This window comes from Alosa pseudoharengus, unplaced genomic scaffold (genome assembly GCF_046254945.1).
Source record: "Alosa pseudoharengus isolate Yale_2024_CS ecotype anadromous, Long Island Sound unplaced genomic scaffold, YU_APseudo_1.1 YU_APseudo_1.1_scf_3, whole genome shotgun sequence".
Lineage (NCBI taxonomy): Eukaryota > Metazoa > Chordata > Actinopteri > Clupeiformes > Clupeidae > Alosa > Alosa pseudoharengus.
The window spans coordinates 46182817-46209711 of NW_027468718.1; the positions used below are offsets into that span (position 1 = coordinate 46182817).

At 41.7% G+C, this 26895-nt stretch overlaps 1 protein-coding gene across 6 annotated transcripts; it reads left to right on the plus strand.

The window, feature by feature from the left end:
* On the plus strand, positions 1–26895 carry b4galt4 (UDP-Gal:betaGlcNAc beta 1,4- galactosyltransferase, polypeptide 4). 6 transcript variants are annotated; one of them, XM_076264457.1, is made up of 9 exons: positions 1–90; positions 6154–6262; positions 6592–6825; positions 7845–8007; positions 8264–8502; positions 11106–11296; positions 23217–23339; positions 23845–23949; positions 24064–26895. In XM_076264457.1, the coding sequence occupies exons 3-9, from the start codon at positions 6700–6702 to the stop codon at positions 24191–24193; spliced, it is 1077 nt and encodes a 358-aa protein (XP_076120572.1). In that variant the 5' UTR covers positions 1–90; positions 6154–6262; positions 6592–6699; the 3' UTR covers positions 24194–26895. The 6 variants fall into 6 exon arrangements, with proteins under 6 accessions (XP_076120572.1, XP_076120569.1, XP_076120575.1 ...); XM_076264454.1 differs by having other exon boundaries at positions 6154–6825; XM_076264458.1 differs by lacking the exon at positions 6154–6262 and having other exon boundaries at positions 12–90.

Sequence of the window (26895 nt, forward strand, 5' to 3'; positions counted from 1 at the left end):
GGAGACGTAAAGGATGAGACCGCAGCTCGCAGTTCACTCGAAGATGTCAACGTCAGCTTGGACTCCTGAAACTCCAGGAGAAAAGAGGAGGTGAGATGGAGCTTTTTTCGACCAGTTCTCTTAATTGTGTAATCTTAAGCGACATTAGGTTATGACTGCTGAGGCTGGACGCGGCCTGGCCTTTTTTCGTCCACATTTGCTTGTTTTGACATGATGATGCTGGAATGTATGTTACGTTATCGTTGAAGTGGTGATACTCAGCTATCCGGGGATATAATATTTAGTCACCGCTATTTACCGATTTTCGGCTCCCATTGACTTCCATTCCACATGTAAACAAATCGTCAATTATGCGGTTAAACTAAACTAACGCCGCTGACTTATGCCAGCAACCATTTCACTTTGATAATAAACTACATGTTGGTACTAATATAGAGTAGGAATAACAGAATTTACGGTAGCAATCTTGTTTGGTCTTACTAATTATTCGTGTAATCCCTCTAATATATTGTGTTTTTCTTTTTAAACTTAGTTCATTTATAAATTGTGAAATAATATGAAGGTATGTTTTGGAATTATATTACTCTAACAAGTAGGCTGGGATAACGGCCGCTAAAGTAGCAAGTTATGACTCATGTACAAGGGGAAATGCAAAGCACTCCCTGTCAAGCAGCGTCAATGTTCTTCCTCCCGAGATTTCTCCACCTTTCCTGATCCAAATTCTGTTATTTTTGCTGTATATATGTTGTACGAAACTGTAGTTTGTTATCAAAGTCAAATGGTTGCTGGTATAATCAGCGGCGTTAGTTTGAGCACATAATTGACGTTTTGTTTACATGTGTTCAATGGAAGTCAATGGGAGCCGCAAATCGGTAAATAGCGGTGACCAAATAATATTTCACCGGAAAGCGTGACAGCGGTCAGCTAACGGGGCTATCTAACGTTATACTCCTCTTGCAAGCTAAAACCACTTATTTTATTAACTGTGAGCTAACTTCAAGTAACAGTACAGTGATTTAACTAGTTTCGAACATTTGAATACGGGTCTTGTTGAAATACAACACTACCGTTACGCTTGTTCATTTTGCTGGCATAACTTTAGCTCTTTAGTTGAATATCTAACGTTAGCTAGCTTAGCGACAGTGTTGTCAATTTTGGAGATACATGTTGAGCTAACGGAGTGTCAGCAACAAAGTTAACTGTAAACTGCTAATTTCACGATGGCACGCAACCAGTTAGTGAAATGGCAACTTGTAGTAGAACGAAGGTTCGTCTGGGTCTAGTATATAATAATATGCCATAGTCCAGTGGTTCTCAACTGGTCTGACGTTGGGACCCACAATTTCCCATGTTCATAAAGTCGCGACCCATATATATTTTTTTAGCGTTCAAGCGATGGATATGGTGAGCTACATGGTAAGACCCACTTTTGGGTCCCGACCCACCAGTTAAGAAAAACTGCCATAGTCAGTGCAACTACACAATTTGAGTTATTTTTATGCAAAATTTAAAAAAAAAATACCAATACTGTGTAAAAGGTTCATATCAAAGACAATGTTAGGTTTGGTTTTGGGGTACAAAAATGTTGATGAAGACGTATGTTAACGTTACGTGGCAAGTAGCCTAACAGCAGAATAGAATGTGTTCCTCTGTTTGCTCAGAATTTAAGAGACAAAAGACAAATCTCCGGTTTCATATCCTGCAGTCACTGATCTATAAAGAACACACAGGTATGGGAACTGGTGGGCCATGCCTACTGTGAAGTTTTGTGAACCAGCCTGATCAGCGTTCAGGCTACCGCGAGTTGAACCGAATTCATCTGAAAGGCGGTATGCTAAGAAGTCCAACTGGTAGCAGAATTTAAAAAGCGGATAGTGTGTTTGTTGGTGAGACATGAAAGCTGTGGACGTTTTGTGTGTGTGAATGTGTTGACATGGAAGCTATGGAAGTGAGTGTGTGCATAGATATATACACTAGATGTCGCCTTGACTACTGCTGTTCATTGGAACGAATGCGTCAATCGAGACGCCATCTTGCTTCAGTGATCCACTCCTCTATAATGCATTAGCGTCAATCTGGGCAAAGATCTAGCGAAAATAAAATCACTATAAATCGTCAAAATCTCAAGCAATTATCTAGTTTTTTGGGTTGTTCCAACTGACAGGCATGTTTTTATGGTTGAGTCTAGAGAAAACTAAGCTTAAGACGATAATAAAGATACATTTTACCCGTCTAGCCCCATAGACTCCTATTCATTCTGCACTAGCTAGCGGCGGCCCCTAGAGGAACAATGAGTAAACTGCAACCAGGTTCGATACAATGAAAGTAAACAGGCTCTGCTCTGGTTGAGGCCACATACCCCTCGTCTCGTTTACTCATGTAAGTTGTAATCTCACCAGAAGTTGCTGTAGATCTGTAGAACATTTACCTCTGCTACTACATAGGCTATGCCAGTCGTTACTTTTATAATCATGGGTCAGTGCCATGGGCAAACGAGATGTAGCTGAATTCATAAATGACAAAGCCATGAGAAAGGTGATTTTCTTACGTTTCAACAACAAAGAAGCCGATCTGCCATCATTGTGAGAAGTTCCCAAATGTGTCGCTAATCGCTAAAAAGGTTTTCTATCGCTGGGGATGGCCAAACGTCGCTAAATAGGTAACGCTGACAATACAGGAGAACTAGTTTAGCGCTTCAGATCCCTGTACAAAGATGGCGGCGGTGTTGACGCATGCTGAGAAGCAGAAGGCGACATCTAGTGTATATATCTATGGAGTGTGTGGAGGTCAAGGGTGTAGGTTTGGTCTTAGCTTTGGTGGGGACACATCCCCAACTCCTGTTGTCGCAATACCAACATTATTGTTTCAATACCAATACTAAGTGAAGAATCTCGATACTTTTGCGATTTTTTTAAAATTTTATTTGGTTTGTGTGATTTGTGAGATCATTCACATCAGTGGCAATCATGGAATTTGATTGACCCTCCACACACACACACACACGCATACACACATAGAAAGTGGTTATCATCAGTGTTGGGAAAGTTACTTCAAAATCGTAATGTATTATGTATTACTCATTACTGTCATTTCAAAGTAATTTGTTACATTATAATATTACTGTATCTGAATTGTAAGGCATTACACTACTATTGTATTAGCCTACTTTTAAGTTACTTTTACCAAAATATATGGATTTGGAATTCTAAATGCAGTTTATTATGCTCAATGCAGCTCATTGCACTTCTAATGGAGGGCGATGTGGTATAACATAATGACTGAGCAGGCTAACAACAGTAGAATGCAATAGGCGCAGTGATGTCTCATGATGCAATACAAGGAACAATCATAGCCAGAATTTTGTTAAAAGCAGACCAAAGGTCGAAGTCTGGTCAATTGTGATAGAAATGCTGTAACTTTAGGCTTAACCTAAGATTAACCTAAGTATGTCATCATATGGCCAACTATAAGGATGTAATCTGCCTGTTCTCATGGATGGGTAGTATTTCTGAAACATGTAATATGTATTTCAAATACAAAATAGTATTTTGTCATTTGTATTTTATTGAGTTGAAGGAAAAGGCTCTGTATTTAGTATCAAAATACTTTATTGGTGTGTATTTTTGCATTTTAAAAATACTGCAAAATACTAAATGTGAAAAACACTAAAATGGTAGATCCTACACACAGGTGTAATGAATAATTGATAATTAGGCAACAATGGTTTATGTTTACCGCAATCAGTTAATGTGAGAACAGCTGTGTTCAACGACACTCCCAGCTTTTCAGTGACGGCTATTGCTGAACCGGCAACCCAGGTTACAAGTCCGAAGCGCTAACCAGTAGGCCACGGCTGCCTTGAAGCACTGGTGTGAAGTCGTACGCAGGTAAAGATGAGCATGCTTACCTGTGCAACTTAACATAAGGACACTGACAAAGGCAACAATGTCCTATTGGCTCCATGCCAATCTTTAACAGAAAAAATGTCAGATATCTCAATGAACCACAATGACATCAATAGATGGTAAGGTGTTGAGTGTGTTTGAATTCCCTTCCTTGTAGCATACTTATCTGCATTCCACAGTGGGGACAAGTTCAACTTGTTTAATTAAATAACAATTATATTTCCTTATTAGCTGCATACTTGAGGTTGGAGATATTAAGGCATGTCAAGTTTCTCACATACTGGAACTTCAAGACACATAGCCTTATGATTTTCTTATTCAGTTCTGCACTGGACTTGAATTACGAAATTCGGCACAGAAACATAATTATGATTTTGCCCTATTGATTGATGTGGTTAAGTATTAGTATACTCTTTTGATCCCGAAAATGTAATCTCTGCATTTATCCCAATCCGTGAATTAGTGAAACATACTCAGCACACAGTGAACACACACATATCCTGGCGCAGTGAGCTGCCAGCAACAACAGCAGCGCTCGGGGAGCAGTGAGGGGTTAGGTGCCTTGCTCAAGGGCACTTCAGCCGTGCCTACTGGTCGGCGTTCGAACCGACAACCCTCCGGTTACAAGTCTGAAGCGCTAACCAGTAGGTCGTATGGGATAAGCATCAGCTAAATGTAAATGTAAATTCTTGAATTATTTTTCATTCTGATCACACTACATGAACTTGCATACGGTATACTATTTTGTATGACAGGGGCCAAATTGTATTTTTTTTTACTATATAGTTTTAATAGGCTAAATGTTTGGGATAAAAAAGCATTTTTGCAGTGCTTCCATACTTCCTTGAAAAAAGTATTTTGAGTATTTTCTAAATACAAAAATACAGTATTTTATTTTGATACATTAAAAATGAGGGTAGGCCTATTAGGTATTTTATTTTGAAATACATTCTGATGTATTTTTGTCCATCCCTGCCTGTTCCCAGCATTAGCACAACACGGCGATGGTTAGCTTGTCACCTGTGACGATATATGCTAGGCCTAAGTGACTGACCTATCTGGGTGCGTTTGGAGATGCCTCATGAACGTTGTTGAATAGGCTTAATTTATCCTGGTGCCACACACCTTGCATGTCGCTGTTCGCTTATTTCCTCTGTGCATGAAGTTATTGTAACCGAAAATAATAATAAAAGGCACAACTCCGGGAGGATTTTTTGTCGCCATGGTCAATGCATTTTTTTTATACAGTATATCTGTGAGTGTGCGCACATGCGTTACGTTGCACATTATGGCAAAGGCGCTCGTTATACGTTTTCCAAAGTATTCTGTATGTAGCAATAAAATAAAATAGTAATACATGAATACATTTAGATTTTAAAAAAGCAATAATTGAAATACAGCTTGTTCAGGAGTCTCGAAGCTCGAGTCCGAGTCAAGTCTGAAGTCTTTTGAGTGGAGTCGTAAGTCAAGTCTGAAGTCATTGTTTTTGCTACCTCACTGCTTTTCAGCCAATCAATGACGTTTCTTGTACTGTTGTGCTGGCTGTCGGAAGGATCAGCAGCACAAATAAGTTCGCTAAAATATTGGTGGGGACAATTTTGTCATCTTAAAATTTTGATTAGGACTAGTCCTTAGCATCCCACCCTAAATCTACGCCCATGGTGGAGGTGTGTGTGCAACAGGAAATCTTCAGGCTAGCAGATCACTGATTAACACTCTACTCCAAGGGCAAAAGATAAGGAGGTTTGATTCTGAAGAAACACCCTAAATGCAACCTATCAGACACATTCTGCCCTGTTGTGGTTAAGTGGGAGATTTGAAGGGGATGGGACAGGAAGCTAGATGCTCATAGCCAGAGATTGTGTCATGCTGTATCCCCCTAGCTCTTGAAAACTGAGCAAAAGAATAATTCACTTAAATGAGACTTTCCTCCCTGGGTCTGTTATCTCCACAGAGATCTCTCTCTTTCTAAAGCAGCATGATCAGTGCTGTCTGCAAATTAGACGTCTCTCTGCTGAGATTCTAGAATGCCAGTGAAGCTCCACTCTCCCTCTTTGCGCCCCTTGTGCACTTCGGCACATGACATGTCGCATCGGTGGGATTAGACAGACTGTTGTGCTATCAAGAAAAACTGTTGTGGTATTTGTACTGTAGCAAATACACACAGACACACACACACATACAGACTGTTGTGATATTTGTAATATCAAATCTGTGTCTCAAATCTGATCTTGCCTTGTGGTTGCAGGTAGACTACTATCAGACCTCAGTTGACAAGTTCAGACAAGAGACACGAGACAAACATCCTCCTGGCAACGCCAGTGTTCAGCGGGCGAGGGGGCTTCCGGTTCTGGTTGGTAAGGGAAATCTGACATGTAGGAGTTTACCTGGGATCCAGTTACGTTTTGGACACAAACACAGTGATCTGTGGACTTGTCTGTTGATGCCTTGAAATATTGGACTCCAGATACTGTCTTACTAGAGAGGAAGGGAAACCTGTTGAGTCAGACGGACAAGAAGCTCAAGCGTTAATCATTGTCTGGACTCCTAACCTGCCACGGACTACTGCCCTCCTCTGCTATTACACACACACACACACACACACACACACGGCACCCTGACTGTCAAAGATGGAGGTTACTTTGAGTAACTGAAGCAGTGTTTTTTCATCATTTGCCTTAATGAGGACGAGGAACACATCCCTTGACCAATGCAATTGACGCAGTGACCACAGACACCTGGCTGAGGTGTTCCCTCACCTGTCCACCAGGGGACTTCAGTTGCTCCTGTGCTGATGATGTTCTCTGCGGTGTGTAAGCTGACCAGGAGGGCCAAGTTCCTCTTCCTGCTGCTGCTGGCTCTTGTGCTGCTCGTCTGGATCACCTCCTTTGCTGTGAATGACACCATCAGGGCCATCCAGGTGAGCACAACACACACACACACACACACAGGGTATACAATTAGGTGTGTATGACACCATCAGGGCCTTCCAGGTGAGCACAACACACAGACACACACACACACAGGGTATACAATTAGCTGTGAATGACACCATCAGGGCCTTCCAGGTGAGCACAACACACACACACACACAGGGTATACAATTAGCTGTGAATGACACCATCAGGGCCATCCAGGTGAGCACAACACACACACACACACACACAGGGTATACAATTAACTTAATTGGCCAAAATATATTTATACCGGCCACAAACCGATGTAATCATGTAAAGATATTAGATGAAAATAGATTCAACTTTATTGTCATTGTGCAGAGTACAAGTACAAAGACAACGAAATGCTGTTTACGCACCTCCTGAAATTGGGAAAAGCGTTTACGCACCTCTAAATTGCGTTATGCAATTAGACACGCTTAAGGACGACTAGGACAGTTTAGTTAATTAGCCCAATAAATAGTCCAATTTAGTGCAATACTTCTTCCTCCTATAAAACCACCTGCTAGTCAGAACACTCAGATGACACCATGTTCAAAACCTGTAACATACTAAATGATGCGGTTGCAATTCCCTTAAAATATCAGATGTTGTTTATTACTTTGGTGACATTAAAATCAATACAACGTTGAGCTCTCCTGAATAAATGCATTTCGCCAAACGGCAGGGCGAGTGGCGGGTGCCAATTTTAAACTCCGCACGCACGCACGCACCCGGTCAGGGCTAGCCAGGTGAGCATGGCACGTACATACCCAACGTCAGGGCCATCTAGTTGAGCACCACACACACACATTATCAGGGCTAGCCAGGTGAACATGGCACGTACACACCCAACGTCAGGGCCATCTAGTTGAGCACCACACACACACATTATCAGGGCTAGCCAGGTTAGCATGGCACGCACACACACACACACACACACACACACACACTAACGTGACTGAACTCATGACTGGTCTGCTTCTCTGCCTGTGTCCCCCAGGAGAGCCCCCGTCTGATTTGGGGGAGTGCTGTGGACCTGCGGAACGTCAACTCTCTGCTGGGGGGGGCCAAACACGACCGCCCCTCACAGCTACCTGCAGCCGCTACTGAGAAACCTACAAGGCCCCCACTACAGATCTGCTCTGAGCACCCACCACTGCTGCGTGAGTCTGGGAGAGTGTGTGTGTGTGTGTGTGTGTGTGTGTGTGTGTGTGTGTGGGGGGGGGGGAGGAGCAAGAACTTGTCAGAGAGAGTGGTTGTGTGTGTGGGAACAGGACATGGTAACGTGATTAAGCGGATCACCAAGTGTGGTTTCGCAGTTGGTTGAGAGTAGCTGGGTATGGATCAGAGAGGTGCATACAAATGAAGTGTGTTTCTCTGTGGTTGATCTGTGTGTGTGTGTGCCTTCCACCCCACCAGGTGGCGCTATAGCCCTGTCGTTCCCTCCCTCTCTGTCCCTGTCGGATGTTGAGGAGGAGAACCGCGAGCAGCTGTCCCCGGGGGGCCAGTCGCAGCCTAGCAACTGCATCAGCAGGCAGAAGGTTGCTGTGCTGATCCCCCATAGAAACCGTGAGAAGCACCTTCTCTACCTGCTCCACTACCTGCACCCTTTCCTGCAGAGACAGCAGCTACACTACGGCATCTACGTCATTCATCAGGTACAACACACACACATTTAAATTCTTTATTTGGATTAGAAGATAAGCATATATCATGGCATAATCCAAATGTGATAGAAAGGTGTACAACAGCAGCCAATATCCAGTCCATTATGCACATTAGGGGTAAAGGTGGCACCTACGCCTCCATATGTAGAGGCTACCAATTACTGCTGATACAGAGCAATATCTTGTCAGTTTCTTGGCCTTGTTCTTATGTAGTCCGCAGATCTGCAGGCCTCTTACACACATCTTGTGCACATGGCCTAAACTACCAAAAATGAGGGCAATGATTTTACAGGAGTAGCCAGAGTTATTGAAAACATTGTACCATGGTTGATATTTTAACAGTTTTGAAGCATAGCAGGTGTCCATGTAAGCATCGAAAGAGCAACCAATTTCTATTATTGTAACGGCTTTGATGTGTTCATTAATTACAACACACACACACACACACACACACACACACACTCTCCTGCAGAGAGAGCAGCTACACTACAGCATCTACGTCATTCATCAGGTACATCACACACACACAAATGGAGGCGAACTGAGCTAGCACGCTAGGTGCACGTGTAAATCCTCACACCGCTAACCTTAAGAACGCTTCTAACCGCTGAGTTGGAAGCCTGGGCTTTTAGCTCAGTGGTTGGAGCATTCGACGGTGTGTGTTGAGGTGGCAGGTTTGAGGGCCGTGAGCGGCGGATGAGTTACGACCTTGTTTACATTACTCCACGAGGGGGACTATCGAGCCCTGTGGTCAGCCATTTTGGCCCTGAAAGGGAATATGTGTGCACGCTAGGGGTGTAACGTTACACAGAAGTCATGGTTCAGTTCATACCTCGGTTCAGACATCACGGTTTCGGTACAAGTTCGGTACAATGGAGGGAAAAGCAAAAAAAATGCAGAAGGCAATTTTTTTTATTGTGAATGTGTCAGGCTGTAGGGCCTACTACCTAGTGATAAAATCTCTCCCCTGAGCTAGCTGCAACAGCCTGAAGTGTGCAAAGTAAGATGTAAACAGTAAACAAGTAGCCCACATCATCTACAGACTCAATCTGTAACTTGTAAACAAAATAAGACAATCAGCTATAAAACTGAAAATAGGCCTACAGCATCTCTTATTTATGAAAGTGCAAATTACATAGAAGAATGATTTTAAAAAAACTGTGAAAATGTCACACTATTTTGCTTTCTAGAAAACAAAAAAAACAAATTGCTCCTTTCATTTCATAAACGGAGCCTAACTAAAAGTCACATGACTTTACCGTTCGCATGGTTTGTTTATTAGCCTGGTTAGCGTTGACACTTGACACTTACTGCCAGCTCTTCATGTGAGGGCACAACACAAGTTACCCTAACATAAAGGTGATCACCACACAGTTTACACCACTTTCCATCATTACAAAATCATTTTAAGCGTTTTGGCCCTATTTGTATGTGTATCTAAAGGCTTATAAGAAATGCAGGGCGACATTTTTTTTGTCTCGTTCCAGTGATTGGTAGACCTACATCTGGGTGATTGAGTCGTATGTGCATTAGCATGTTCAATGTATTTCCAGTCACATACCCAACAACTGATGACACAATGCTGACAATGTCTTATCCACCACTCTCTCGTCTGTACTACTGTAACTGACTAGGAAAGTTTTCTCAAACTTGCGATCTCTTAAAGAGACCTCTCTTGTGGGTCGGAACCGCTCGCCATACCCATCCTAGTGCTGCTGCTATCTCTGACTGACTCCCTCGACCGTTGACCTGACAAAAAACTATAACCTACGTAGGCGGGCCTTGGCTACCTATGCACCAATGAGCGCTTCACAGAGCTAAAGCGGGACTACAGATTAGGTGTCCATGAACTTGCGTATCAAACAGTAGTTCCGCATTGCATTCATTACTTTAGTTTTATTTATTTTTATACCGTGTATTTTCTGTGTAAATTCATGCACCGAACTGTGACGCCCGTACCGTTTCGGTTCAATACGAATACATACATACCGTTACACCCCTAGTGCACGCACAGTTTGGAATTTCTTCAATAATCTCCATAGAGTGCTGCTGTTCACTGGGTGCTTGACTAGTATCACCATCACTGAGTAATCATTCTATGTTGTTTTTTATGTCTTTTAATTATTACTGCTTAAACACTTGTAAACAATTGTTTTTATGTACCATTACCTTGTGTGTTTTATGTATTTATTTTCATTCTTTACTTTTTACATTCTTTGACTATTTCCCTTCTATGCTTTTATTAGCTATTCCTGTGTGCGTTTATGTAAAGCACATTAAATTACCTGTGTATGAAATGCGCTATGTAAAAAAACTTGACTTGATACACACATTCCTGCAGAGTAGCTACACTATTAAATCTGTCATCCACCAGGTGTGTGGCACACACGCACACCAAAGCTTTAATTTTGGGCTGAAGGTTGAAGTAGCTGAAGGTCACGTGGCACATATATTATTTTGCACTTATACATGTGTGTGTGTGTGTGTGTGTGTGTGTGTGTGTGTGTGTGTGTGTGTGTGTGTGTGTGTGTGTGTGTGTGTGTGTGTGTGTGTGTGTGTGTGTGTGTGTGTGTGTGTGTGTGTGTGTGTCCCAGGCTGGCAATGTCGCGTTTAACCGTGCAAAACTGCTGAACGTGGGCTACCTGGAGGCTCTGAAGGATCAGCCGTGGGACTGCTTCATTTTCCACGACGTGGACCTGGTGCCTGAGAACGACCACAACCTCTACACCTGCGACACCCAGCAGCCCAAACACCTGGTGGTCGGGCGCAACGTAACAGGATACAAGTGAGTTAAACTGACGCCAGTGGATACAGCTTGCTGGAAGGTGCTTACACACACTGCCCCAACAAACACCAACAGCTGGGGCAGTGTGCACTGTCAGTCTGTGAAGTCTTTGTTGGTGTTTGTTGGATGGAGTTTTTGAGTTTGACATGTCCAAAAGGCATTCTTTTCCATTACTGTCTGGGCAGTGTGGAACTGGAAGTTGGTTTACTGAACATTCTAAATCGGTATCAGCAACCAGCGTCCGACACTTCGGAATGTTGTGGTTTGTTGGGCATTTTCTGGAGATCTTTACCATGTTGGGGTTTGGTGGGCATCCTTAAAGTGTAATTCCGGCGAAAATTGACCCCAGGGTTTTTTTCTGCATTAAAACACATCAAATAAGCTGTATATTTTAGTGTTTCCTCTACTTTTATTTCAGCATGGCGGCCCCCCACGGTTTATATTAATACCGCCACGGTAGCCTATCAGAATCAGGGCAGACGCACATTTGCTTTTTAAATAATCCTGCGATGTATCCTCCCCTGCTGGCTGCCGCTCACATTGCAATTTAACAATAAGTAGCCTAAACTAGTCAGAGGTTATTATGGCCCGTCCAGTTTCAGTTCACATATTATATATTGTATTGCTGTAGCCTATTTAAAGCATTAACTTTCTTCTCAGTGTTTCCTCTTCATTTAGCGGTGCCACTGCTTCAGAATTAAGGGAGACGAAAAATATTGTCTGGACGCATAGTAGGCTATATACCCTCCACTGGCGGCTGAAAATTGAAGTTTAAGAATAAACAGCAATGCTAATCCGAGGTAGGCCTACCTGTCTAGTTTTATTCCATAAATATATTGTTTTTATAGACGTTAGTGGCATGCGCTATCAAGACCGTGTGCTACGCATGTTTGTCAACATCGCAAAAACTACAATTTTCGCAAACTTGGTGGAAAGGTGTAGCACAGGCCCAGAAAACCCCATTCATTTCTGAAGCTGATCGTATAAAGTATTTCCCATATCGTAGTCTATAGGCCTAAGCTCGCTCGCAACAACAGCAAAAATTAAACTGAAGAGGATGTCTCCGCGAAGACACCGCTGATACATTAGATGCGCACTCAATCGTGAATTGACGCAGTAAAAAAGCAACAACTGCTGGTAGTAACTAAGGTAAATTGCAAAACATTTCATATGCACTCGCGGTGATGGCCTAGTAGGCCTAATGTGAATCGCGAACTATAAAGTAAAGATGATTTGCACCAAATAAAGGCAGTGTTGTGGGTTGTGTTTTTACAACGTGTTGGCACAAAACTTAATTTCTGTCATAAACGAAGTAAGCTAAGCGATTCTCCATTGTCAACGTGAATTACCGGTATGTTCAAGCGTTCAAGTGACAATTTGGTTTAATGCATGAGTTAACGTGACTCGAGTCAGACAGAAGATGGGCCTGTTTTAGTTCCTGAATCCTGTCCCTCTCAAGTCACGTTAGGCTAAATGGTGTGATTAGCAACTAGAATGAAAAAAAAAACATCCCGGGAGTGACACCCTACCACTTGTCATACTTTTTTTTTAACAGTGGCTAAAAACAATTCTAGCGGAAACACTGTATTTCATTGATCAACCACTACAGAGCATGGCCCGGTATATGCTATAGCCCCAAATCGCAAACAGTGGATTAGCTAGGGGCGGTTCAAACGCTTCCCAAATAGCATTTTTTAACCAGTAATATTATTCAAAACAGCACCAAACCTCGTCAGTAGCTTGCTCAGGATATAAACTACACACAATGAAGCACCAACAACCTAGTTAAAGATCCTGGAGTTTATTACAGAAGACTATTAAGAACACTTTCCAACTATCCCCCTACCAGCTCCTCTCAAAGGAAAGTCCATATAAGTCAATTAGGCATAAAAAAAAAAACTGTTGGTTGTCAGTTGAGGCCATGGGTCGGTAGGGAATTTTTTTTTTTTTTTTTTTTCCAGTGGCAGTAAGGGATACAGTAGGTAGAAAATCAATCCCTCCAGGATTTCGCGAGGTTTTTTGAGACTGTTGCGACCTGGATGGAAGTTGCGGTGATTTTAGCTGTTTCTTGTGGAGAAATTGCGGGAGGAAGTGAAAATGGCAAAAATAGTTTACATTTAGGGCAATTAAGGTTAGTAAGACCAAAATCACACTGATAATCTTGATGCTTATTAAAAAGGATAATCAAAGGTAAACAGTAAGGATTACAGAAAATCAAAGTAGGCCTACTTTATTTGTGAAAATGCTTTGACTGAGGTAATTCACAAAGCATTATAGTAGAACTGTCCAAAAAAGACAGTCACCTAAAGAGATGGCATCATGTCATATGTTTCAATACATTCATATATTTTGTAATTCATATTAAGTTCATATCTTTTTAATAATTCATAGTCTGTGGCCTGCATAATTACTAATATCCAAGTAAGTATCTAGTAATTTCATATTGATTTAAACTATTTGACTACACTTCTGTTTAATGTCATTACATTGGTGGTGTACGTCTAATTGACTGCCTGCCCCTTTAAGGACGTGAGAGTAGCCTAATTACATTTCTGAGTGGATTGGAAGGCTTGCATCTCACTGTGTTCGGCTACGAGTGTAAATCACTTTTTGCATAGTGCATTACCATATGTGGATGCAATTGGGAATGTCTTCTATGTCATTAGTTAAAATAAATGTTAAAAAAAACAACTCGAATGAAATCATTCTTGGATCATAGAAGAGGTAAATGTCTTGCAATTTTATTAATTTCTATGATTTTGGTAGCACTACTCAAACTAAGCCCACAAGCTAGCAAACATAAGCTTGACATAAACATGACATAAGCTAAAAGGACATATCCAGGTAAACGTTTGCCAATGGGTTGCATAGCCTACTCAAATGTCAGTAAACCAAGTAGGCCTTAATTAACTTACTTTCATAGCCTACGTTAGCAACACCAGGTTGAGAGATGCAAGTAAGCAGATCATTAACGTTAGCCTTCTATTTATTGTCATCAAAACTGCAGAGGAACGAACACTTAGGGCAGTCTTTGGTGTCATATGCAGAAGGTGCAGAAGTAAGTGTGCCATCTGGCTCAATATTCTGCGCGAGAGACTGTTGCGGTAGGTGACATTTCACAGTGAAACTACGATGATTGGTCAAATTTGCGAAAAAGTTGCGGTGTTTGGACAAAATTGCGAGTGCCTTGGTAAGTGACGAAAACAATCGTCTTCGTGAACAGCTGTGCATAGGCTACTTTGTAACAGAGAAAATACGTTCATCCCTATACATAACGCAAGGGGTAATTAATGTAATTATAATTCGCCTTTTATTTGTGGATTTATTTAATGTAGCCTAGACTATTTAGTGTTATTTCTTCCCCAAGCTCATAAAATAAATTTGGGTCGCACATAAATTGACAGGGTCGGTCGGAAACCGGAACCCAAGAAAATTTTTTTTATGCCTTATCGAATGCAAAAAACAAGGGTTGAAATTATTCAAAGTTTATACAAACTATTCCACTAGTTTGTATATAAGTTTTTTACCGTCTGTTTTTAACTTATATTTGGCCAAACTACCACAAACAACAAAGTATACTCGTTTTTTCTGGAACAAATCTTCAATGGGCTCCCTCGTTTTACATTGCATTAGATAATCGACTTATACGGACTTTCCTTCGAGAGGTGCTGGTAGGGGCAGTGGGTAGGGGCCGCCCCTAGCTAATCCACTGTTTGCGATTTGGGGCTATAGCATATAGCGGGCCAAGCTCTGTAGTGGTTGGTCAATGAAAAATACTGTCTCCACGGCTTATTTGATGTGTTTTAATGCAGAAAAACACCCTGTGGTCAATTTTCGCCAGAATTACACTTTAACACTTTGAATGCCGCGCTGTTTTCGGAAGCTTGAGACTGTAGATAAATAGTGTAGAAATTCGATTTGCGAGAAAAAAATAATCATAAATGTGAATTTTTAAAGTTTTTGAAAAATTGTGAGCAAAATTACTTCCGCGTCTCAAAAACGTTCTGACCGGACGTGACATAACGGCAGGTATATCTCAATGCTTCGAAATGGAGTCAGACAGTGAAGAGGTCGTAGTAATCAACTCTTATGATGGGCCATTGCCTTATAATTATGAGCCGCCTAGGCGAGAGAGGGGTCAGGCACAGTTAAGGGGAAGGGTCAATGGACAGAGGAGAGAGATAGAGTTGTGGTGTGAGGAGAATCGGTGGAGAATTGGGCAGGTGTCTTGGTGAGTGACCACGGGCTATAGCTAATGGTGGCTATAACGTTGTCTCCATGTTTATCACATTGCACTATCTTTAATAAATCATAGTTAGCAATATTGCTGTCGACTTTGTTGTTTTTCAAGCATCCAAGATTGTCTCCATCTAAGCCAGCAACATGTGTCTTAAAATGATTATCCCCGATTTTAAATGAATGCTGTAGGCTATTTGCATCTGTGACGCTAGTCTGGACAGGGATGGAAATGCTGTGCACTACGTAGTTTATCGTGAAATTTTGCTGATTTTTAACCAGTAGCTGCTTTCAGACCTAGTTGTCTGCATGTTCTGCTTCTGCAGATGTCAAGCGTTTGGGCCGTATATGAACAACATAACCGGTGTTAGGATCTCGATCCATAACACGTTAGCGTGAATTCCGCACTTAGCCGGCTGTTATACTACTCCCCTCCTAGTATTTCCGACGGACATTATGTAAACGAGCTCGCATGTACTGCGGAGGACGTACCTGAAAGCAGCTAGTGTTCTGGTTAGGACGGGAATATGCTGGTCATGTAAATAGTCTGTTACAAGGATCTTTTATTGTCACGTGCAGAGATACTGGGTGTAAGGCATGCAGAGAAATTGCATCTAATTGACAGCCTATACTGTGCATAAATGGAGGAGGGGGGTGTATTTCACAGTGCATATTTAGGAAATAAGTAGTCCACATGTCGTTTCTTACACTGCAATTTAAAGAACCAGGTTTTCTACACCAAAACAGTAAATCCTGTTAAGCAGGTTTTTAAACTCAGTGGTTTCCATATACTTCCTATAAAAACAACTTTGGTGTTAGTACAGTAGAATATCAGCCAACAGGACATGCAATATTTACCATTGGAATTGTTTACTATGAAAACATGGTATGATCAAAATTAAATTATGCCCCAATCTCTACCACAGGCAGTTCCGATACACAGCGTACAGGCAGGTTGTCCGCTGGGCGTACGGAATACTAGGCAGGGACATCAGGAAAGCCATACCTTCATGTGTTGTTGCAGAAATAAGAAGGCAGTTTCCAGAAGAAGGACAAACATATAAAGGTTTTCAGTGGCCCCGTTTAGAAGAAGATTAATAAATTCATAATGAAACAAACTGTATTGGTAAAATGTATCTTTTATTTCATGTTAAAACGTGAGTGTCGTGCGAGATGGAGGCTGACTGCCTCATCCTTGGCAACCTTCTGGAGGGAAGTGGTGAGGAGGGGCGGGGCAGCAGTGGTCAAGACAGCACTGCTTTCTTGTAGGGCCTGTGGTGACTTGGAGTATTCCTCTACCAGAGAGACCATAAGATTTGTTGCGTATCCTTGAGGAGAGAAACATTTAAAACACATTTAGTAACATGGTTGACTCATTAAAAAAGATATTGAGAAACTAAGTGAAACTACTAACTAGGGCTGTAACGATTTACGATTCGAAACCGAAATCGCAACATTCATATCCACGATACTGTGTCGCGGTGTGAAAAGGCAGAATCGCGACACACCCTTTCTAGTGTTTCACGCAGTGCTTTACAGCTTATGCGGCCGCAAAAGCAACCCACAACTCCCGCTTTACTTATCGGTAGCCTACGTTGTCCAAAAACAAATAAATAAATAAATAATAATTTCATACCTCACCTTGCTTTCATTGTAGACTGTGTGCAACTTTACCAAACAGTATAGAAGTAAACCCCCTCTCCTTGCCCCGCTCTCTCTCGCGCTCCCTCCCTCTCACTCTCCCTCCCTCCCTCTCCTGCTCAATGAACACGCGCGACTTAAATAAAACATTCACAATCGTGAAAGCAAGGACGCATAGACGACTAGCTAAATTACTATTAAATCCGCTTAGCATCATTAGCATGCTGCACATATTTGTTTAAAACTCTTGCATTGAAGTTGACAGATCATCTCAATACCAACGTTTACCAAAAGGGCCTGTCCCAAGGAGAACAAGTAGGCCTATTACCTTGAAACTTAAACACACATGGGGAAACTGAACAGTCCAATCAGTAGACTATGATAGGCTAAGCTATATGCTACTTTGTTTACAATATTTCCAGGCTTCAACCAGACAGCTGAATTAAAGAGGTAGAGTTGTAATAAAAAATAGTAGGCCTAGGCTATAGGCTAATCTGCATAAAGTGTGCTGTAATCCTCTGGCGTTCTAAGGGAGGCTATTAAAATGTTATTTAATAAAATGTCTAGCCCCCCCCCCCAAAAAAAAAAAAAAAAAAATTGACATTCGTATCGAACCGTGGGTCAAAAATCGTGATACACCAACCTCACGATTCGGTTTGTATCGTTACAGCCCTACTACTAACCGTAAGATGGTTTCTCCTTGATGGGGCGGACTACCCAGCCACCTTTCCGAAACCGGGGGCAGCGAACGGCGTAGCGTGCCTCACCCTCACTGGTTCGAGCTACATCTCTGTTGCCATTACAATTGAAATGTAGGGCCGCCAAGAGAAGTCTGTAGGTGATAAGTAGATAGAACATTAGGTCTCCAAAGCTAACCCAATGCAGTGAAATGCAACAGAAATACAATACATGAGATTCATGCTTTCAGTTCAAATGGGTCTAAGACAATGACTCAACTTTGCAATATTTTTTTTTTGCAAAAAATATGTAATGCTGTTATCAATCAAGAACATTTTGGTCTGCTATACAAGACTAGCAAGACTGCTAGTTTTTAGCCATTTTCATTCTGTCATCATTTACCTGCTGTTAGTGTTGCACCATGCACAAAAGTATCGCAATACCCTGAAATTAAAAAAAATCACAATACCTATATAATATTTTATTAGTATCGATACTTTTAAGTGATAACACTACCTGCTGTACATCCCAAAAATGAGAAGCCAGTGTGTTTGGGAGCACAGTGCAGAATGAGGGAATGGTAGGCCTCCAGGGAGAATGTCTGATGCTGAGGTGACAATTGTCGAATATCCTTTACCAGTGCTTTCCTGGCAGCTACACTCTCCAGTTTAGTGGCTGCTGGTGATCCTGCATAAAACATATTCTGTCATATAGTCTGTCGCATCTCATAACATAATTATTAGTACACATGGGGTAATGTATTGATAAAACCAAATTAAACAATTCCTTAAAAAGTTTAGCCTCAAATATTTGACATCTTTTAAACATAGGCTACTATGTTGTACCTGGTTCCAGCCACTCCTTGTTTCTCGCCTCTCCTTCCAACGGTGGATGTGCGCAGCTGGGAAATGCAGGAGTGCTGTGTTCATGTATGTCTTGTACATGATTGATCATACTCTGCCATTTTGCCTGCATTTCATCTGGATCTCCTGTAGGGGTGGAAGCTGCGGTCCAGTAGAGATGGTTGATAATGGCTGGCCTCCACAGCTTCAGTTCCTCACAGTCCCTCTCTTTTGCAGCAGCATCCAGTGCTTTCTGTACACCTGTTCCAGAGCAGACAAACAGAGCAGAGCAAACTAATTATTAGGAAAGTGAATTTAACTACAAAAAACAAGTCTGTTATATAGAACTACCAACATCACAATACATACTTTTCCCAATATGCCAGATGTCAAAGAAATGGCTTGTTCCTTTCGAACACAGTTTCTCACGTACCCACTTGGCCACCTAAAACATAGAACACACAAATTGATTTTATAGAATTTATTTTGAGTGATACTGTGCATGTCAATACTGCTCAGCTTTAGATCTCTCCTAGCCTCTTTACCTGCCGATTTCTGTCTGTTATCAGAGCAGACACTTGCATGTCTTGGTCCATCAGGAACTGCATACTCCGCTTTAGACCCTCTAGCTCACACCAAGAGCTGCTTGGGACTTCTGAGCTCTGTAAAGCCAACTGATTATTACTGAACAGTAACAGTAATATCAGTAACTAAATCAGACACAAGATTTCTGTGTGACACTTAACTTACTTGGACAAGTTGAACATCCAAAACTTTGTTAATTCGATCCTCAATCAAGGAGTAGCTACCATATTTGGCACAGTGTCCAGGAGAATCTGATCTAAGAACGGCAAAAACAGTTACATTTAGAGGTTAATGCAAAAACATATTGACCTGTTCTACATCAGCATGAGCAACATGAGCCTGATCATTCTACCTGCAGTCACCAGACCGGATCAATCCACCTCCAGTCTCCTTCAACTCCCTGATCATCCCCCTCTGCTCATTCTTCCAGGCCTGCACGATGGTAGGGATAGTGTAATAGCGCTGATGGCGGAAAAAAGTGCCGGGACTTATGCACTGCAGTTCAAACAGCTTCAGCATCCTGATGGTCTGAGTAGCCATGCAACCTGAGAAGTGGATGGCACCACTGAGTAAAAGGTTGCAGGCAGGCATGTTTCGATGCACCTTCTCTTGGTTTTGCCAGTAACGCTCATAACCACAAGTTCCGCAGGCCTGAAAGATGAGAAAATATTCAAGACTCAAGCAGCTTTAAAATGAGAGGCAGTGAAATACCTATATAGTTAAGACACAAATAATTAATATACATACTGTACATTCAGACTATAATTCAGCTCCTCACAGACAGTTGACAAAGACATTACCTGCTTGACTTTTATGAAAGTTCCTTCTGGATGCATTATGTGTCGCTGGGTCTCCCCGCAGCATGCAGGCAAACCGTAAACAAGGACAGCAGCTGCCTCTGGCAAACAATGAACTTGTCAACAGCACTGAAAACAAGGAAAGGAAAAACACATTTTTATATACACAATCAGAAACAGTTTCCATTAATAAAAAGATTATTACTTTCGGTCACTGAGAGATTCCAGCTCTTCTGGTTCCTCCTCAGAGGACTGGCTTGCCATCTCTTCCCCTGGACTCTATGACATATCACCAGTAGTGCTGCCGCGATTAGTCGACTTAGTCGACCTAATCGACCATGAAAATTAGTCGACGGCAATTTTTTTAGTCGAAGAGTCGTTTTACTATTGACCGCCTATTTATTTTTGGTCTCACACGGCTGTAATGTTATATTAACTCTATGTTATTAACTCTTGAAAAGTACAATGACTGTCTTTGGATGTTAAACAGGCTACTAAGACTTTGGCATGTTTTAAACCCCACTATGCACGCAAGTGTTAACGCCAGCAGCAAAGCTGCGTGCCTGCCTGCTTTCAGCGCAAAGTGCCTGTAGCCTACTTGTTTTGAACATGCTGATGTTAGGCTCATTTGCAAAGTCCTCAACTCCTGTCGCCTTTCAAAGTCCAAAGTTCCATTTGCATACCAGTATATGATGCTTGCATGAGGGAAACATCCCAAAACGATGACACCCATATAATTGCTGTTGTTTTGAGAAGTATTTATCATGCAACCATGCAAAAGCAATGGAACTATTCTAATTATATTTTACATTAGTAAAGCAGTCCTCTGATGTGCATGTTTTCAAACTTTTTGTGAACAATGTTAGCACTTTAAACACTGGCTGCTTTGAAGTGCATGTATAACAATATAGCATAACAATAATAATTGTGATGTGATATAATGATAATTTGATGGGGGGTGGGTTCATGTAGATGGGCCCTATGACTCCAAAGTATGCCATGACAGGGCCTCAGGTCAAAGAAGTTGTCTATGTCGATGGCAACACTGGCATACAAATAAAGTCTATCAAAGGTCTGACATTACTGTAGATCTGAAGGTAGCATTTTAAATGGGTGTTTTTTTTTTAATACATAATGTTTTTGAACAGTTTACTTACAGTAATACAGCTTCTAACAAAAGTAGGGTGATATATATTTTACGTTTTCCCTTTAGTTGAGTTCAAAATAAAACGTACACAACAAAATAACAAACACTTGATTTAAAAAAAAAAAAAGTCGTTTAGATTAGTCGACTAATCGAAAAATTAGTCGAAAGATTAGTCATTAGAAAATGAGTCATTAGTGGCAGCACTAATCACCAGAATGGTTGATATCAGAAAATTACGATTCATCATCACTTCGTTCAGGACTGGCCAGTGGAGTTGATCTGCGATTCTCAAACCTTTTGGTTTGAGTCCCCACATCCACCATCTGAGGCTTTACCTGAACAGCTTAGATGAAAGACATTCATCTTAATAATTGTTCACCATTGTACATTCATTGGTAACAACACATGCAATATCTAATGCAACCCAGTACAAAATATCTTTTTCTAATATTATGAAGTTCATATTTTTTAATGTTTACTGTCTGAAAAGTGTAAATTGCAAAAATAGTAACCATGGAGTATATGGCATGTATGGTGAATGCTAGATATAAGCTAACTACCTGATGAACGATGTAAAGATCTTATGTTGCACTGTGATCCACGATGGAACACTGCTGGCTCAGGGTCCATCGTAGAGATGTCTCCATCTCCATCATCTTCAGGCTCTGAAGTGGCAGTTGCACCCACCCCTTCTTTGCTGGCAGCACTCTCTGCCAAAATCTGAAAACAGACCAAAATCACAACTTTGAACTTATAAAAAATGTAGTGCTTTCACGAAAATCCCCCATTCATGCATTATTTACAAGACTGCTAATCTTTTAAAAGTAGTCCCGAGCTGCATTCCCTCGCATGTGCCATGTTAATACCAAATTGCAGTTATGTTTGTAAGCTTCGATTAGTCTTACCACATAGGTTACTTCACTTTATCAGTTGGCTTGAACGCTAAAAAAATATCCGTCGTGACTTATTGACCATGGGAAATGACGCGCACCTTGATTGTTGATATCACGGGCGGCGGCATGTTCGGTTTAACGTTTTTTTGTATGAATGAATTACAGTAATGACACGCTGTTGCGTTGTCAACGTGAGACACTTCACTTCATTTATTTCAATTTCCACAATAGGCTACTATATTAGTCAGAGTCTGGACTAGCGTAACCTACTAGCTTAGCTCCCCCCACTTAGCTCTGCCTAATAATTAATTGACTCGGCCTATCACCCACTCCACTCTGCCCAGCCTGTGGTGGAGATGGAACTCCCTCCCTCCTCAGCACAGTGGTCAGTCACTCATTCTAATGTTTTTGACCTGGCGTGTGGTCTCCCTTGATTGTGTGGTGATCCTGGTCTCCCCTGATTGTCGTGGTCAGAGCCATCTTGTCTTAGTAGAAAGGTGGACTCATCCAGCGTTGTCTGGCGAAAACGCACCTGCTGCAATATCTTTTTCTTCAACTTTTTAATTTTCCCCGTCAGCACCTAAGAAGTGTTGCCTGTAAAGTTTCTGGGAAGTGACCTAGCGAGACCTGGCGAGACTGCCACTTAGTGATAAACCCACGAAAATAAATGGCCTGGTTTTGACCTGACGTGCATGCGTCAAAAGCCAGTTATGATTAAATGTCCAGATAAAATGTCCCGATTGTTGCGTTTTTGGCACTCAAAGTGTGAAGTTCAAGTTTATTGTCATGTACTCTTCTAAGGATTTACCAGTAATGAAATGTCTTGTGCTCAGGAGCCAGCTCAACTTTAGAGAATAAATGAAATGGTGTAATGGTGTGTGAGTGTGTATTGGGCATTCTCTGGGGACTTTTAGAATCTTGGGGTTTGGGCTTTGGGCATTCTCTGGGCAGCGCCCACCTCGCTAGTGTCCCTGATGCTGTGATCCAATGGTCAACCAGGTTTGGTTGATGAACACACTTTAACCATTCTGTGTTAAAAAGAAAAACCTGTGTGTGATGTTGCTGAAGTTGTGATGTTGGGTGTGATGTTGCCATCCCCAGGCTGCGCTATAAAGGCTATTTTGGAGGTGTGACGGCAATGACAAAAGAGCAGTTCTCCCGCGTCAACGGCTTCTCCAACGGCTACTGGGGCTGGGGAGGGGAGGACGACGACCTCAGAATACGGTACACACACACACACACACACAGCCAGATGTAGCTAGAAGAAATTTCAGTATAGGGTATTGGGGCAGTAGAGGAGTGGGAATTGGGGTATTGGAGCAGTAGAGGAGTGGGTATGGGGTATTGGAGCAGTAGAGGAGTGGGAATGGGGTATTGGCGCAGTAATTATGGGGTATTGGGGCAGTAGAGGAGTGGGTATGGGGTATTGGGGCAGTAATTATGGGGTATTGGGGCAGTAGAGGAGTGGGTATGGGGTATTGGAGCAGTAATTATGGGGTACTGGGGCAGTAGAGGAGTGGGTATGAAGCAGAGGTTTGGACTCAAGTTAGACTCCAGGCACGTTTTTGATGACTTCAGACTCGACTTGACGAAATTAGAAATTACTTGCAACTCGACTTGGACCTTTGACTTGTCATGACCTGCGGCATGGGTACAATTATTAGCATCTCATCAAAATAAACCCACACACACAGACACCCTCATTATGCAGTTCCCTGCTCCTTCTCAGGGTGGAGCTGCAGAAGATGAAGATTGTGAGGCCTTCACCTGAGGTGGGCCGCTACACCATGGTGTTCCACAAGAGGGATGTCGGCAACGAGATTAACAAGGACAGGTGTGTGTGTGTGCACTTTACAGCGAGAATCTGCAATATTAACAAAAAAACATTTAAAGTATTCTGAAAAAAGACTTAATATACATGTATTAATGTGTGTGTGTGTGTGTGTAGGATGTCTCTATTGCAGCGGACTCCTCAGATGTGGCGTTCAAATGGGCTGAACTCCTGTTCCTATAGAACCGTCTCCATCCAGAGAGTTCCGCTCTACGTCAACATCACAGTTGAGATCGGCCATCCCTAGACGTGTCTGTCAAGTTACAAGAACAGAACCATCCCCATCAACGTCATAAATCAGCTGTTCCTCCTACCCTCACCCCCTTTTCACTAACACTACACAGCTCCCATCCCAGGTATGTCCAGCTAAGAGGAGCTCCTCAAATCTGGTCAGGATTCAGTTGCTAAGGATGCTTCAGCGTTACTGAGGAACCTTCCTTCTCCGAGGCTATCCGTTCTGATGCTGAGGATGCTTCCCTATCCAAGATTATCTGTATCTGGTGCTGAGGATATTTTCTGATCCAAGACTATCCGTATCTGATTTCTGCATGCTTCAGCACTGACTGAGGAACCTTCCTTATCCGAAGCTCTCCGTATCAGATGCTGAGGATACTTCACCGTTGACTGAGGAACGCAACTCAAAAAGGATGCATCCTTCAGATGGGGGAACTGAACTGGATTGCTTCTGACACTACAAAATGTTAGCTATGGAAATACATATGTTATTTAGCTGTTCTGCATTCCTGTTTTATTTTCCTTGAATGATGTTATGTTTTTATTTCTATATGGTTGATCTCTTTAAACTGATGTCTCTTGTTGCGTATCTGATGGGATGGCCTGAAAGACGACATATTTACCAGTAATGCTGGTTTTTCACTAAATGGTATCTTCTCAACTCGCCTCGACTTTACTCGCCTTTTTTGATTTTCTATACGGGAAAACTGGTACCAGGTACTATTTTTAGTATCACCTCTGTCAAGGCTTCAAGCGAGCTGAGGCAATACTAAAAGGGGAAGTGAAAGTGAAGTATTGCTGGTTACTGATTGGTCGCTATGGTCATTCCTGTGTAATACTGACATTCTGAACACGCCTGGCATTTTCAATAATTTTGCCATACTGTCAGTGCTAGCTCGAAGCAGTTGCCATTATTGTCAATTACATTACATTACATTGTTATTCAAAACGGGTGTTTTCGTAAATTCAATCTAGCACTCTGACAATGGAATAACGCTCTGCAATTTGAAAAAGCGTTCCATCTCTCTACGGTTTCTCATAGATTAAAATTTGATGTTAACATAAGCAGTCGCATACCAATAATCAGAAAGAGAATCCCCCTGATTTCCTCCATCATTACAATTGTTGATGGAAAATAGTTTTTTGTAACATCCATAACGCCAATAAAATGTGATGGTATGATGTGAATGATTACATGAAATTTGAGCATTTTCTATTTTTGGCTGAAGAATGTACATGATGACATTCTTTTTTTGTGCATTTTTTATCATTCACATCATACAAATGGCAAGGCATTTCACTGGCGTTATGGATGTGACAAAAAAGTCCATTTTCCGTGGAATTGCCCTGTTACTGTGTGTCCCATATTAATGACGCCTTGGTAGTTTCTTTCTGTGACGCTTTCCCACCCAGCTAGGTTAAATGGGTACTTTTAAAGGGGTACTTTTCTGGGGTCGAAAAGGAAGCACCTGGTTTACCAAAACTGAGTAGAGTTTAACTGAGTTGAGCAGGTACCGTTCAGTGGAAAGCGGCGTAACAATGACTGGGAGGACATGTAGTAGTCTGACACTGACCGGTTAAAATTGAACTGAATTTATTAGTCAAGATGTGAAAGTGACTCACTCGCCCCCTCACGCACGTGATGGCACAAGACACGTCCTATGCATATACAGACACTCCAGAGATTACATGGGTGACACACAGATATATCCACCCACACTTTTGCAAAAGTGAATGTAGTCTCACCCACCTCGATTTTACTAACATACAAAAGATTCTTGCAGCCAAGAAGGGAATGTTTTGCCAAGCTGAGTGGCATATTTTATTTCTGTCTATGTCGATGTGAATGTAAATCTGACTGGAACTCCTTGTCGTCCTTAGCATTGGGACTGCATAGTTTTATAAGCCCTTTAAGTGGCATTTTGTACTGTGAAAAAAGAACATATTGAATGTGTCAGAAGAGGTCACCACGGTGCCGTGGGGCAGCTGTTTGTTTACAGCCAGAAACGCGTAACCAAGAGAGAGAATGCATTGATCATCATCTCCATGCCAACAGGAATAGTGTAAATTCCAATGGGCCTTTTCCTCATCTGTCCCAGAAGGACTTCTACAACCAGCGGTGCCTTTCTGCAGTTCAGTTCCATGTTTCAGTAGGTTCCCCGTGTAGCTAGTTACTAAGAGGATAATGAGGTGTTATTATTGATTATTAATGGTTATTTATTTTAGTCGCCAGAAGCGTTTGTCAGAAGTAGGAGTAGCCATTTAGCTACAGATAACTCCTAATAAAGCTCTTCACAATTTGGCCTTCTAAGAAAAAGGTGGATACGTTTCCTACGAGTCCTGGAATTGAGATTATTCTCTTAATCGGAACATTATCACTGAGTGCAAGAGGTGGAATCATCTTAAACTTTCTTTGAGTGAAACTGACAGCTTTTTAAAATACTTTTGACTATCCTGTTCATTGAATGGTTTGTCATTTTCTTTGTTTTGAAAGCCTATATATGTTTGACTAGATTTTAAATGGTTGAATGATTAGTAGGGTGGAAAATCGAATAAATGAGAGTAGAGATTGTGGAATGGAGAGGTCATATAGTAAGATAATAATTTGACCTTTGAATAAAATCAAGTGCAATGTGGGGGTGGAGTTTTTATAATGTCAATCCTAATGATTTCCCTGTTGATTAAAGCCTGTTGATTAAAATGTGTCTTTGTAAA

Excerpts from the sequence above, each read along its gene's own strand:
- b4galt4 (XM_076264454.1), top strand. The coding sequence starts at position 6,700 with ATGATGTTCTCTGCGGTGTGTAAGCTGACCAGGAGGGCCAAGTTCCTC. Across the intron at positions 8,503-11,105 it reads GCATCTACGTCATTCATCAG|GCTGGCAATGTCGCGTTTAA; the intron begins GTACAACACACA and ends TGTGTGTCCCAG. Across the intron at positions 11,297-23,216 it reads CGCAACGTAACAGGATACAA|GCTGCGCTATAAAGGCTATT; the intron begins GTGAGTTAAACT and ends TGCCATCCCCAG.